Source organism: Tilletiopsis washingtonensis, assembly GCF_003144115.1.
Source record: "Tilletiopsis washingtonensis strain MCA 4186 unplaced genomic scaffold FA09scaffold_1, whole genome shotgun sequence".
Taxonomy (NCBI): domain Eukaryota; kingdom Fungi; phylum Basidiomycota; class Exobasidiomycetes; order Entylomatales; genus Tilletiopsis; species Tilletiopsis washingtonensis.
In genome coordinates, this window is record NW_020311998.1 from 489,205 (window position 1) to 501,877 (window position 12,673).

The following is a 12,673-nucleotide window of genomic DNA, read 5'->3' on the forward strand; positions in this document are numbered from 1 at the left end:
GAGAGACGAAGCAGTGAGAAAGCAGTCGGGCAGCGACGCGGCGCGTGAGAGAAGCTTGGCTTGAGCGAGGCTGAGAAGGAGCAGCACAGAGGGGTGGAGAAAGGTCCGAAGATGACGGCGGCGGGTCGTGTGTGCGCAGGTCGAGTTATCCGGGTTGGAGAGGCGTGTCCATGGCAAGGCATGCGGGCCGTGTGTTGCGCGCAGAGGTCGTCAGGGTCGTAAGGCGGACAGAGAAGAATACAGTAAAGCGTGCGCTGTGTATGGCGCGACGCTCAGACGGCAATCTCGGGCGAGAGACGATGTCGGCCCTCGTTGACGACGCGCTTGGCCTGGCGGTCGAGCGGGTCGCGCTCGACGCGGCGCTGCTCCTCCTTGCTCGTCGGGCGGAGCGCCACGCCGTCCTCGGGCGTGTCCGGCCCGCTGTCGTCTGGCGAGTTGCGGCCGGGCGCGCTGGGCGAGAGCGGCGGACACTCCGAGCTGGGACTCGAGCTGAACGGAGAGAGGCTGCCAGGCGACGGCAGGCTGAACGCCGTGCTGCCAGTCGAGCCGACGCTGGTCGTGCGAGACGCGGCGTGCGGCATGGCAGGCCGGCGCAGCGGCATCGGAGCAGGCGCTGCTGGCGCAGCCTTGGGCGCTGGCAAGTCGTCCGTAGGCTGGCTCAAAGAGGCCCTCTCAACGAAGCGGAAAGAGCGCCCATCGGTGCCAAAGGGAACGAGCACCATCTCCGAAGCGAGACGCGCCTGCGCACAGGCCGCGCTAAGGTCCTTGGTCGGCTCGGCGCAGTCAGGCGCTGGCGGCAGCAGGTCTGCCTCGCGGCGAGCCGCTAGCTCCTCGGCTGCCTCGCGCACAGCTTCTAGACCGCCGCTGGCGCGCTCAGAGGTGGCGGCATCGGGCGACGAGGCACGCGAGCCGGCTTGCGAGCGCCTGCTTGAGACAGTGGAGGCGGGACGCGACAAGGCGTGCACCGAAGAACCGGCACGGCGATCGCTCGGACGCCGGCTGGAGATCATGCTCGTGTAGCGCGGCTGCACCTGCGCGCTTGGTACGCTGTGGCTGCCGAGGCCCGGCGGCGCGCATGGCGGCGCCTCGGGCAGCGTGTGCGGCACGGCATCGTCTGCGATCAGCGGCTCGCTCGAGCCGAGAGAGAAGCCGAAGAGCGACGGCGCGCCCCAGGCGTCGTTGCTGCACTCGGTCGAGGTGCGCCGTGATGTGGCGGCCGTCGGCGACGTGGAGGTGTGCGAGCTCGACGAGGCGCCCGAGCCGCTGCTGCCTGGTCCGCCGCGCGAGCCGCGGCGCAGATCAGCCGTGCTGCCGAAGCGCGTCGTGAAGCCGGCAGACGGCGCCGAAGGACGACGCGAAGATGCGGTGCCTACGCTGGCATCGCCGCTGCTGGAGGAGCTGCGAGCGTGGCTGGCGCTCGGCATTGGCGCGCTGTCCCGGCGAGGCGATGCGGCCGTGTGCGAGCGGGTGCGTGGCGCGGCGAGGTGCGAGCCGCTGCCACTGGCCTGCGAGGCAGCTGCCGTGGAAGAGCTGCTGCCGCTGCGGCACGGCTCGGCAGCTGCGACGGACGAGGTGCTGCCGCTGCGGCGTGGCGAGGCCAGCGCCGCCGCGGGCGCGCCGCTCTGGCTGCCGCTGCCGCTGCTGGTGCTCGACGGCTGGCGCGCAAGCAGCGAGCCGAGGTGGCCCGTGAGGAAGTCGTCGGCGGCAGCGACGGCGGCGGCAGAGCCCGAGAGCGGCATGCGAGGGCAGGTGGAGGCGGCGGCGAGGGTCGGTGCAGGTGCAGGCACCAGGAGCAGGCAAGACGAGACGGGGCGATGCGAGGGGTGAAGAGTGGTGCGCGGCGGTGTAGAGGTGGTGGTGGTGTGGAAGCGAGAGTGGCAGGTGGTGGCGGAGAAGAGGTGACGCGGGCTTGAGTGCTTCTGCTGGCCTGGAGAAGCTCGAGAGTGCGCGTCTCGATGCGCCGGCGCTGCCGCGTGCGCTGCTGCCATCGCTGCGCGCGCCGCCCAGCGTTCTGTTTGCCGCGGCGCTGCATGCTGTGTGTCGACGACGCATGCTGCCACGCCACACCTGCGCCCTGCAGCGGCGGCTCGGGTGCGGGCAACGCAGCAGCGAGCGGCAGCCAAGGCGTCGCAGCAAGTGGAGCAGCTGGGCGCGAGGGTCCGCTCTGCTCCGCAGCGGGCGCGGCGCGCGGCGGGCTTTTTCCAGGCGCTGCACCCTGGCGCGATGTCGGCTCGCAGCTGCAGCGTTGCTGCCCTGCGCCTACGTCAGGGCAGCGCGCCTGTCAGCTGCAGTCGCAAGGCGCACCCCTGCCCGCTCGATGCACAGCGGGCGTACCGCACGCACAGCGCCATCGCGACGGGCTCGCCTCATGCTCGCCTCGCCTGCCTTCTCGAGACGCCACCGCTGCAAATAAGGCTCGCCAGCGCCGCAAGCACTCAACTAGCACTCGGCCCCTGGCGCGGCAATGCATGCCGCAGCAGCGCCGTGCAGCGCCGCAGATGATGCGTTCTCTGATGCTGCGCTCGGCAGGTACCGCACGGCCCGTTCGACTGACGAGCTGGATGAGCAGCATCGCCCGTCGCATCGCATGCCGAGCGCAGCAGCAGACGGCGGCACGGCCTCTTTCGCCGCCGAGCCAGCGCAACTGCGGGCGCGGCGATGGCAGCAGCTGCCGCTCTGCATTCTGCGCGGACGGGCGGCAAGGCACGAGGCGCGTGTGCGTGCCGCAGCGGCAACTTGCGGCACCGATGAGGCGGCCCCTAGGGTCCTGCCCCTCCGGATCGCCGGGCGGGCAAAAAGCGGCGCTCCCACGGTCCCCGAGCGCGGCACGTGAGAGGTAAGACGGCGACTCCCGCTGCCCTCCACGCTAGCGGCCCGGCGTTAAGCTGCACGCTGCGCAGGGTACGCCGCTCCACACGCGGCGCAGATCGCTGCCTCTCCTCCACCGCAACAGCAGCGTCCAGCACGCAGGCGGCAGCCTCAAGGTCCAGCAAGGCACACACGCGCCGCGCCTCAGCCGCCGCAGCTGCAAGGATCCGGCGCGCCGCTGCTGCCTCGTCACGCCCTGCCGGACGATGGCAACGCCACTCGCCGACCTGGCGCTGCTCAGCGCCTCGCTCACGCCCGCCGAGTTCCGCTGGCGCGCCACAGGCACGGCGGCGCGCGAGGATGCCGGCGACGGCGGCGCACAGGCGGCGCTGCTGGAGCGCCACCAGGCCGCCGAGGCCGCCGGCGAGCTCGAGAGCGATGCGCAGTGGCCGGCGCTGGCGTGCGCCGTGCGCCTCTGCGCTGAGCCGGACGCGTGGCTGCTTGCCGAGTGGGAGCCGTCGAGTGGAACGGCAGCGTCTACAGAGGCTGCGCCAGCTCCTCGCACGGTCATCTCGGCACCCGATGCGGCGCGCGATGAAAGTCTGAGCCTGGAGATGGTCCTGCGCGAGCGCGAGGCGGAGCGAGAGAACGAAGGTGAGGGTGTGGGCAGGCACCTCCTGTGGTGACGGCAGCGCTGACACTGCGAATGTAGAGGTGCCGTATCCGCTCTTCGACCTCTACTCGCTCCTCACCGCGCACCTGGCGTCGCAGCCGCTGCGTGCCGCTGCTGGCACCGAGGCAACTGCCGAGATTGGGACAGCGGCTGCTGGCGCCAGCAGCACCGCGCAGAAGGAGCAAAGCCGCAGCATGGCCATGCGGCGCGACATCTTCTGGACCCGTGAGCTGCGCTGAAGTCTTTCATTGTTTCCAGCTTAGTTCTCACGCGCGCTGCAGATCATCTCAAGGCGCCATCAAAGCGCCGCGACCTGCAGGCGTGGGCCGCAGAGCTGCACGTGTGGGCCGTGGTGAAGCTCGGGTGAGGGCAAGCGACGTCAAGCGGGGGTGCATCATGAGCTGAACAGGCTGTTCCAGGTATCCAGGCTTCCTGCTATTCGAAGGGCGGGAAGAGGACGTCGACGAGATGTCGCGGCGCATCAAGGTGAGCCCGCAGCCATCCCAGCTGCTTCACTTGCTGATTCGCGGGGGTTAGGCTCTCCAGTGGCATGCTCTTCAGCAGCGGTCGACTGTGCGCTACGAGTATGCCGGCGATGCGGGCTCAGAGAGCGAGACGCTGGCCGCTGCGCTGCGCTCATGCCTGCTTGCCACGCATCATCCCGCACGACGAGCGGACGGCGCCTTGGGACAGGAGCGGACGGGATGCGAGGAGCTCGAGGCGACGAGCGAGGTGGTCAAGCGGTGCGTGGCGCCTGGTGGACTGTGCTGCGCTGTCTGGCGCATTGCAGCTGCTCACCACGTCACCACACAGCTTGCGGACTGCAGGCGTGCCCGAGGAAGAGGTCGTAGACGGCCTGGGCTTGCGCGTCGGCAACGCGGCAAGCGCCGGCTGAGAAGGTCGATGCAAAGAGAGCAAGGCAGCCCTTGCTCTCTCTCCCTCATCGCCAGACGCGCAAGCACACCAAATCTGCGAAGGCAATACTTCATTGCAGCACGCCAGGCGCATACAGTCTGTTCAGATACAGCGAAGAGGTCAGAGCAGAAGCGCAGCGACAGCGGCTTCAGCGCTGGCATGCGCGCGCAACGCTTGACGGCCACCAAGCTGAGGGGTTGTGTGGGTGCACAGAGGCATGAGGGCGACGAAGTGTGGGTATGTGTCGAGGGCAGCGGCTGAAATAAAGACGAGCGAGGAGACGGGCGCAGCGTCGTCGTGAAGGCGAGAAGAAGGCGAGGACATTGCGGGACCGAGTTGTAGAGGAGAATGAGCAAGACGGAGCAGAGCAGCGGGTGCAGAGGCTGCAGCAAGGGCCTACGGACCGCCCTGCTGCTGGCTGGCAGATTCGCCGCCGGTGCCAGTGCCGCTGCCGGACTGGCCCTTAGCGCCGGAGGTGCCGGACTGGTCTTTGTTCGCCGACGCGCCGGACTGCTGCTGCTGCGAGCTGTCCGTGCTGCCCTGCTGCGAGCTATCCGTACTGCTCTGCTGCGAGCTGTCGGTGCCGCCCTGCTTCGGGCTGCCGGCCTCGCTGCCGCTGCTGCCCTGCTGCTCCGTGCCCGGTGCGTCCTGGCCGCTGCTCTGGTCAGTGCCGGGCGCGTCCTGGCTGCCGCTCTGCTGCTCGTCCGTCGGCGGCGGCGGCGACGAGCTCGAGTCGCCGTCCTGCCCCGGCAGCGGCGACTGGCTCGAGCTGTCGGCGCTGCTGCTCGTCGTGCTGCTGCTAGCGTCGCTGGTACGGCTGCTACTGCTCTCGCTCGTCGAGCTGCTCGTCGGCGTGCTCTCCGTCGAGCTGCTGCTGCGCGTGCGCGTGGCGCTGCTATGGCTGCGCGTGCGCGAGGAGCGGCTGCTGCTGCTGCCGGCATTGTTGTTGTCGTTGCCGTTGTTCTCCGGCGGCGGCGGCGCGTCAGTCTCCTGTGCGCCGCCCGGCAGCGACTGTGGCCTCTGCTGCTCCGGCATGCGCGTTGCCGTTGCCTCGGCCGGCACATTCGCCAGGCGAGCCTGCGACGTAGACGCCGCGAGTGCATCAGACTCGACGACATTGCCCGCGTCCTGCGGAGGGCTGGCCAGACCAAAGGCCGTGTCGAAGCCGTTGGCGGGCACGTTGTTGAAGTTGAGCTCCTGCTGCGGCGGCGGGCGCACCTGGCCCGCGGCGACGCAGGCGACGTAGCCGTCGTACAGGTTGCTGCAGTCGATCATGGGGTTGTTGTTGATGAGCATCTCGCGCGAGATGCCGTACTGCGACGCAATGCTGGCGCACGTGTCGTCGCCCTGCACGCGGTGCACGAACTGGCAGTCGTTGCCGTAGCGGCCGAGACAGAGGCGCTGTGCAGCGGCGAAGTGCATCAGCGAGAGAGAGATGGCAGAACGAGTTGAGCTGCTCCATTGTGGACTGCTGAGAGGCACCACGCAGCATTCGCACTCAAGCCCGTCTGGCTACCTCGCAGCTGGCCCCGGGGCGACACACCGGGCGCCATGAGAGGCCGTCGTGCAGCACTCAGCGCGCTCCTTGCCCAGCGAGTGTCGCGCTCCCCTGCACAGCATGCGCTCTCACCGACCAGACCCTCGCACGCATGCGCCGCACCGCGCCCGCAGCACGGCCACGCCAGCCGCTCTACTCACCGCGCCGATGGGCAGGCTGAAGCACTGCGGCCCGCTGAGGATGAGGTTGTTGCTCATCAGCTGGTACGTCGGCGTCCACGTCTTCTGCCCGATGGAGTCGCACGTGTCGCCGGCGACGACGGTGTAGGTGTGCGTGCAGGCCGTGTCGCTGGACGAGAACTGCGCGCCGGCGGGCCGCACGCCCGCGGCCGCGGCGGCGACGGCCAGAAGCGCAGAGACGGCGAGACGCGGCATGGCACGGAGTGCTGCGGGCGGCGGTGGAGAAGCGAAGAGAGGAGACGCGAGAGGAGGCTGCGGCAGGCGTTTGCGCTGACGAGGCGCTGGCGGCAGGTGTGTGCGTCGAGAGGAGCGGGCGAGCGCGCTGCGCTGCGAGTGAGGGTGCAAAGGAGTGTGGGTGGCGCGGGCTGCGGGCGTGGTGCGTGGAGATGGAGCGACGGACAGATGAGGAGTCGGAGAGGAGCACGGAGGCGTGAGAGAGGCGGAGAGAGGAGACGGCGAGAGGAGTCAGGGAGCAGACACAAGGAGCCGCGCCGGCGGGCAGCAGCAGCAGCAAGATGCGCCGCTCGCCCGCAGGCAGCCGACGCTCACGCCGCCCAGGCCACGCGCCTCGGCAGCGGCAGCGGCTCTCATGCGCTGCGCCGCCCGTCCTGCACGAAGATCCGCCGGCGCGAGCAGTGCTCTCCTCGCCCTGACAGACCTCTCTTCCTCAGCGACACCTATGTGTAGCTACAGTCTGGCCCAGACTGCTGCAACGGCCTCTCAGCGGCAGCAGCCGCAGGGCCCGAGGCCGTCGCCCAGCGCAGCGGGTGGAAGTGCCGAGCGCCGGCGACGGGCGGCGGCGGCGCAGAAAGATGCACAGAACGCGCTAGGGGCGCGAGCGGCCGCGGGCACGGGAGCAGTGTGTGTGCGCGCGTGCCTCAGGGGCCGCGACATCAACACGCCGCGCCGGCGGCAGATGCACAGCGGCGCGGCGCAGCGCGACGCCAGCGGAGAGGCGAGAGCGAGCACCGTGCGCCATCTCATCACCTTGAACGAGCCTCTCGCACTCGGTCGTCGCTGCACCGCCTCAGACTGCACACACGGACAACGGCGGCAATGCATTTCTTCGGCTGAGGGTAATGCGGCGCACACGCCCGGCGGGCCGGCCCACGGGAGGGAGGGCACGCCGCGGCGTGCACAAAGAGGGAAACTGGAGAGCGCGGGCGCAGACGGACTGAATGAGAGTAGAGAGTGAAGATTGGTTGGCTGGGGACACGAGAGAAGGCGGCGTGGCTGCTCTGGTATGCTTGAGGTAGGGGTGGGTGGGTGAGGCAGCGCACGCGGAAAGGCGAGATGCGGAGAAGTGAGATGAGAGTGTGGGATCCGAGGGAGCGGCTCAGCCGCGAAGAGGGGTGCTGGAATGGCGGACGTCGCTTCGTCGCCTCAGATGGGCCGCAGAAGTCGATCGGCCGCCTCAGGCAGCCACGCGGCGTGGCCCGCTGCCGAGCTCGCAGCGCTCGAGCAGCGCGTGGTAGAGGAACTTGTAGGCCCACAGGTTGCCCTTCATGCGCCGGATGTCGAGGCTGTACAGGCCGGCCAGGTTCTTGATCTGCGTCACCTCGACGGAGAAGCGCACCTCCTGCCCGCCGTCGACCGACGCCTCGCCGTACAGCGGCTGCGGCGGCGCCGCGGCCTGTGCGGCCGCTGCGGCGTCCTCCTCGGCGCCGGCGAACGACGTGTTCTGCTGGCTGCCGCGCCGCAGGAAGTTGCGGATGCTGCCGCCCGGCCCGCTGCTGGCGCTCGCCGAGGCAAAGCCGCTGCCGGCGCCGCCGCTGATCGACGGCGAGCGCGTGGAGCGCTGCAGGTCCGCCTGCGACGGCGGGAAGACGGAGGTGCGGATGCTCGTGCCGAGGCCCTGCGTGGCGCCGATGAGCGTCTTTGCGCGCTTGCGCCGCACGCACTCGAGCTTGAAGTCCTCCTCGCGCTCCTTGCGCGCCTCGACGCCCATCTCGGCGAGCGCGCGGCGCACCTCAGCAAAGACTTCGTGCGGCGGACGCGACGTCAGCGCAGACTGGTCCACGGCGCCGAGGTGGAAGCGCAGTGTCGGCGGCGGCGCGGGCGGCGCGGGCTGCGGCACGACAGGCGCCAGCGTCGCCTGTGCGGTGCCGTTGACCTGCGACGTCGATGCGCGCGGCGTCGAGAGCTGCGGCTGCTCGTGCAGCTGCACCGTCGAGGCGCCCGTCGACTTGAGCCCGCTAGGCGAAATTGAGAGGTCGCCGATGGACGTGATGCCCGTGGCGTCCGTCGCCTCGCTCGTCTGACTGTGCGTGCCCGACGTGGAGCGCGACGAGGGCACCGACTCCATGCCGCCGCTGTTGCTGTGCGGCACGGTGCTGGCCACCGCCTCGGTCACGACGACCTGTGGCGCGGCGCTCGCCTCGCCCTGTGCCGGCTGTGGCGCCCGCTTGACAGACGCGGCAGTGCTGGGCGCCGGCGATGGCGGTGCCTCGAAGGGACCGAGCGGCGGCTGCTCGTCGAACGTGCCGCGCGACAGGCTCTTCTTGCGGAACCAGTCCATGACCTTCTTGGCGGCGTTGCTCGACGGGCCGACGGTCGACGTGCTGTCGTTGGTGCGGTCGTCGAAGAGTGCGCCGGGCTGGCGGCCAGCCGGCGCGCCGTTGACGCGCGACGAGATGCGCGACGAAGTGCGCTGCGTCTTGATCGAGGCAGTGCCGTTCGGCGAGGTCGGCTGCGGCGCGTTGGCCATCGAGCCGGAGCGCACCGGCGTCTCGGGCCGCTGCAGCGTGTCCTTGCGCGAGCGCGTGGAGCGGCGGCGCTCGGCCTTCGTCGTCTTCTCGGCGCTGGCCTGCTGCGCCTTCTCGCGCTCGCGGCTGGCGGGCGACTGCTCGCCTGGGCGGCCAACGACCAGACTCATTGTCTTGCGGCGGCCGCCGCTGCCGCTGCCCTCCCTCGCGGCCTCCTCCTTGTGCAGCGCGACGGCAGCTGCGCTGGCGGATGGCGGCGGCGCCGGTCCCGACGACGGATCGATGGTTGGCGAGCCAAGCAGGCGGGCGAAGAAGCGGTTGTCCGTCGACATGCCCTTGCGGTGACGCGAGTTGGTGCGCTCGGGCGCAGCAGACGTCGGACGCGCAGAAGGGCTCAGCGGCTTGCTGTCCGGCTTCGGTGCAGCGCCAGTCGAGGCGATGCGGTCGGAGACGCTCTGCGCCGAGGGCAGGGCCGCTGCGGAGGGCGTTGGGTTTGAGGCAGTCCGGTTGGCAGCCACAGACGGCACGCGCGGCGTGGACGACGCGGGTGTCGAGCCTGCGTTGAGGCCCGGGGCAGCCGCGACCTCCGGCACACTCTCCTCAACGGGCGCCTGCGCACTGGCGACAGCCTCGGTTGCCTGCTGCGGAGCCTTGGACGGCCGCCGGCTGCCCGGGCTCTCGCTGTTGACTGCAGCGATGCGCTCCGCGCCTGGCACCACGACCGGCGCGGCCGGAATAACAGCAGGCTCGGGCGCACGCTGCTCGACGCGCGGCAGCGGCGGCGTGGCGCTGACCGGCGCACTGCGCTGCTGCTCCTGTCTCGAGTTGCCGTCGTACTCGAGCTGGATGGTGTGCCGCTGCGTCTTCTGTGCCGACGGTGCCTTCTTCTGTGCGTAGCCATCTGCAGACGGCGTGTCCTGCGCGACAGCCTCGCGCTTGCGGCCCGCAGATGACGGCGCTCCAGAGCGGTGACCGATGGAGCCGAATGACGTGTCCTCCAGGCCGGCACTCATCTGCGGCGTCAGCGTCATCGACGTCGGCGCGACGGGCAGCGGCGGCTCGGCGGCAATGGGCGTCGGGATGCCCGTGACCGGGCGCGAGCGGGCACTGGTCGGCGTCGGCGCGTTGTACGCCACCTCCGAGCGGCTGGCCGTCGTCGTAGCCATCGCACTCTGGTGGCGCTGTGCCTTGGTCGTCGAGGCGTCCGACGGCGTGGCCGTGCCGCGGCGCGCAGCGGCGGCGTGCTGGCGCTGCTGCTCCTGGAGCTGCTGCTGCACCTGCATCTGCTGGCGGTAGATCTGGCGCTTCTTGCTCTGCTGCTCGATGGCGGCGCGCTCCAGCTCGTCGACGCCAAACTTGAACAGGTCGCGATACGGCGCAAGCCAGCTGTGCGCCATGACGCCGTTGAGGTCGGCGCGGCGCAGCGGGTCGGGCACGAGCATCTTGGAGAGCAGGTCGCGCGGCTCGGCGCTGATGTACTCGGGGAAGGAGAGCGGCGTGGCCATGATGTACTTGTACAGCAGGTTGATGTTGTCGCCGTCCGGGTTCGCCGGGTCGTCGTCGAACGGCAGGTAGCCGGCCAGCATGGCGTAGAGGATCACGCCGCACGACCACACATCGACGGCGCTGCCGGCATACAGGCCGTCCTGCACCACGAGCTCGGGCGCGGCGTAGCACGGGCTGCCGCAGCTCGTCGCCATCAGGTCGTCGCGCTTGTCCTCGAAGTTGTTGGCGAAGCCAAAGTCGGTGATGATGACGTTGCGATTGCGGTCCAGCAGCAGGTTCTCGAGCTTGAGATCGCGGTGCACAATCTTCTTCTGGTGCAGGTACGACACGCCCGAGATGAGCTGTGCAAATAGGCGGCACGCGTCGCGCTCCTTGAGGTACTTGTGCGCCAGGATGTGGTCGAAGAGCTCGCCGCCCGACGCATACTCGAGTACAATGCCGATGTAGCGGTCCGACTCGATGACCTCGTACAGACGCACGATGTTCGGGTGGCGCACGTCCTGCGAGGAGTCAGCAGGCGCGCCAATGCAGCGGACGCGGCACGACTCACCTTGAGCACCTGGATCTCGCGCTCCACCTTGCTCATCTTGGCCGGGTCCTTGGGCCCGTTGATGTTGAGCTGGCCGTCGGGCGTGCCGACCTTCTCGCGCTTGATGAGCTTGACGGCGACCTCCTCGCCCCACTCCTTGTGCACGCCGAGCTTGACCTTGCCGAACTCGCCCTCGCCAAGCGTCTGCAGCAGCAGGTACGAGCCAAAGTGCACCTGCTGGCGCCGCGGGTGCGCCGCAAAGTACGAGAGCGCCGCTGGCGACGTGATTGGGATGCCCGAGCTGATGGCGTTGGACGTCGTCGCGTCGAGGCCCGTGCCGCTGGGCGAGATGGGCATTGGCGGCGCGATGGCGCCCGTCGTGTGCGATGCCGAGACGGTCGGGTGCGCCGACGCGCGGCGCTCGTTGTAGCTGGCGCCCGCGTTCATCGACGCCAGCACGCCGGCGTCGTGCGGCATGGCCGCGCTGGGCGCATGGCTGCGCACGGGCGCCGGCATAGCCGAGACGGGGCGGTGGCCGTGCGAGCCGCCGCCGGTGGCGGACTTGCTGGCCGGGTGTGCACCTGCAGAGTGCGGCGCGGCGTACGCGCTGCTCTGCGCGGCGCCAGCGCGCTCGTGCGGCAGCGCATAGCTGGCGTTGTAGGCGCCGCTGCTGTACGCACCGGTGTGGGCGGCGCTGCGCGAGGCCGGCACGGCCGGCGGGCCCATGGAGCCCTTGCCCTGCGGCGCGACGTGCTCCCAGCTCTCGTGGCCGCTGCCGTTTCTGCTGCGCGCGGCCTGCTGCTCAGCGCCAGCGTGGGCCGGCGAGAGCGCGGGCTGAGTGGCGGGCGACATGGCGGGCGCGAGTCGTGGTGGCGCGGACGTGGGGTGCTAGGACTGCGCAGGGTACGACGCAGGGTCACGGCACGCCTTGGGCGAGTCGCACTGGGCGCTGGGCACGACGGCGGGGCGCGGCGGCGGCGGCGCCTCGACGAGGGGCTCGAGCGGCGACGCACTGGGTCCGACCGCGCAGGTGCAGCGGGCGCGGGGCCTACACACACGTGGCGCGCTGGAGGCAGCCGGCAGAGAGCAGCACGGGCCGAAGCACAGAGAGCGATGCAGAAGCGAGCTGGTGCGGGAGGCAAGAGGCAGTGCGGAGAGACGCGCAAGACGGGCGGGTGGCACGCGTCGGTGCTGGAGCGGACACGCGGCGCGGCGGCGGGCGGCGAGGCGCGGGCGAGCGGCGCGAATCGGCGCAGCGGCGGCAGAGGTGGTGGTCCGGAGGCGAGGCGTGGCCGAGGTTGCGCAGCTGTGGGCGGCGGCGGTGGTGGTCAAGAGGGAGCGACGAGCAGCTCGAGGCGGTGCCAGAGCGCCGTGCGCGCACAGCGAGCAGCCGCGCGGGCGCGACCGAGACAGCACCAGCGGCAGCGAGCGCGCCTCTCGCGGCGGCAGCAGCGCGGCGCACGCACGCCGGCAGCAGAAGCACCACGCGCCGCGCCGCGCTGGAGCAACAAAGGCAGGCCGCCCGCCCGCGCGCGCGCGCTGCCCGCTGCATTCTCGCCGTGGCGGCAGAGCCTGTCAGGCGCCGCGCACGCACGCCGCGGCTCCAAGACAGCGCAGCGGATGCGGCAGCCGGCCAGTCTCGCGACACGGGATCCGCTCGCGCCTCGTGCGCCGCAGAGTCGCCGGGCGCTGCGCTGCCGCACACTCACGGCGTGCCGCTCGCTGCTTGCCGCCGGCGCGCCGTCTGTCTTCGCGTGCGCGCCCATCCCCGCGCTGGCGCCGCCCCCCCGTGCTCGCGCC

At 70.7% G+C, this 12,673-nt stretch overlaps 4 protein-coding genes across 4 annotated transcripts; 1 reads left to right on the forward strand and 3 right to left on the reverse strand.

Moving 5' to 3' along the window:
- Positions 1-10: 10 nt before the first annotated feature.
- On the reverse strand, positions 11-2,140 carry FA09DRAFT_6776 (hypothetical protein). Its single transcript, XM_025745774.1, has one exon. The coding sequence runs from the start codon at positions 1,986-1,988 to the stop codon at positions 273-275; it is 1,716 nt and encodes a 571-aa protein (XP_025601507.1). The 5' UTR covers positions 1,989-2,140; the 3' UTR covers positions 11-272.
- Positions 2,141-3,645: 1,505 nt separating this feature from the next.
- On the forward strand, positions 3,646-4,657 carry FA09DRAFT_292662 (hypothetical protein; the record flags this gene model as incomplete). Its single annotated transcript, XM_025740014.1, has 4 exons — positions 3,646-3,706; positions 3,763-3,844; positions 3,901-3,967; positions 4,019-4,657. Coding segments are annotated over 4 exons (849 nt in total), but the record flags the coding sequence as incomplete, so codon positions are not given.
- Positions 4,658-5,617: 960 nt separating this feature from the next.
- FA09DRAFT_287151 (hypothetical protein) lies at positions 5,618-6,232 on the reverse strand (the record flags this gene model as incomplete). Its single annotated transcript, XM_025739915.1, has 2 exons — positions 5,618-5,797; positions 6,095-6,232. Coding segments are annotated over 2 exons (318 nt in total), but the record flags the coding sequence as incomplete, so codon positions are not given.
- A 1,596-nt stretch (positions 6,233-7,828) lies between these two features.
- FA09DRAFT_6898 (Pkinase-domain-containing protein) lies at positions 7,829-11,823 on the reverse strand. Its single transcript, XM_025745779.1, has 3 exons — positions 10,895-11,823; positions 9,598-10,844; positions 7,829-9,367 (listed from the first exon to the last, which is right to left on the reverse strand). Exons 1-3 carry the CDS (start codon positions 11,723-11,725, stop codon positions 8,329-8,331), a joined length of 3,117 nt encoding a protein of 1,038 aa, XP_025601510.1. The 5' UTR covers positions 11,726-11,823; the 3' UTR covers positions 7,829-8,328.
- Positions 11,824-12,673: the final 850 nt, after the last annotated feature.

What these genes read in the sequence shown, in the direction of transcription:
- FA09DRAFT_6776 (XM_025745774.1), bottom strand. Translation starts at nt 1,988, where the DNA reads ATGGCAGCAGCGCACGCGGCAGCGCCGGCGCATCGAGACGCGCACTCT.
- FA09DRAFT_6898 (XM_025745779.1), bottom strand. Translation starts at nt 11,725, where the DNA reads ATGTCGCCCGCCACTCAGCCCGCGCTCTCGCCGGCCCACGCTGGCGCT. An exon ending in GCGAGATCCAGGTGCTCAAG is followed by an intron (nt 10,845 to 10,894) that starts GTGAGTCGTGCC and finishes GACTCCTCGCAG; the next exon opens with GACGTGCGCCACCCGAACAT. An exon ending in CCGCTGCCGCGCGTCGAGCA is followed by an intron (nt 9,368 to 9,597) that starts GCGTGCGCCCGA and finishes CGTCCACGCCGC; the next exon opens with GCGTGCCGTCTGTGGCTGCC.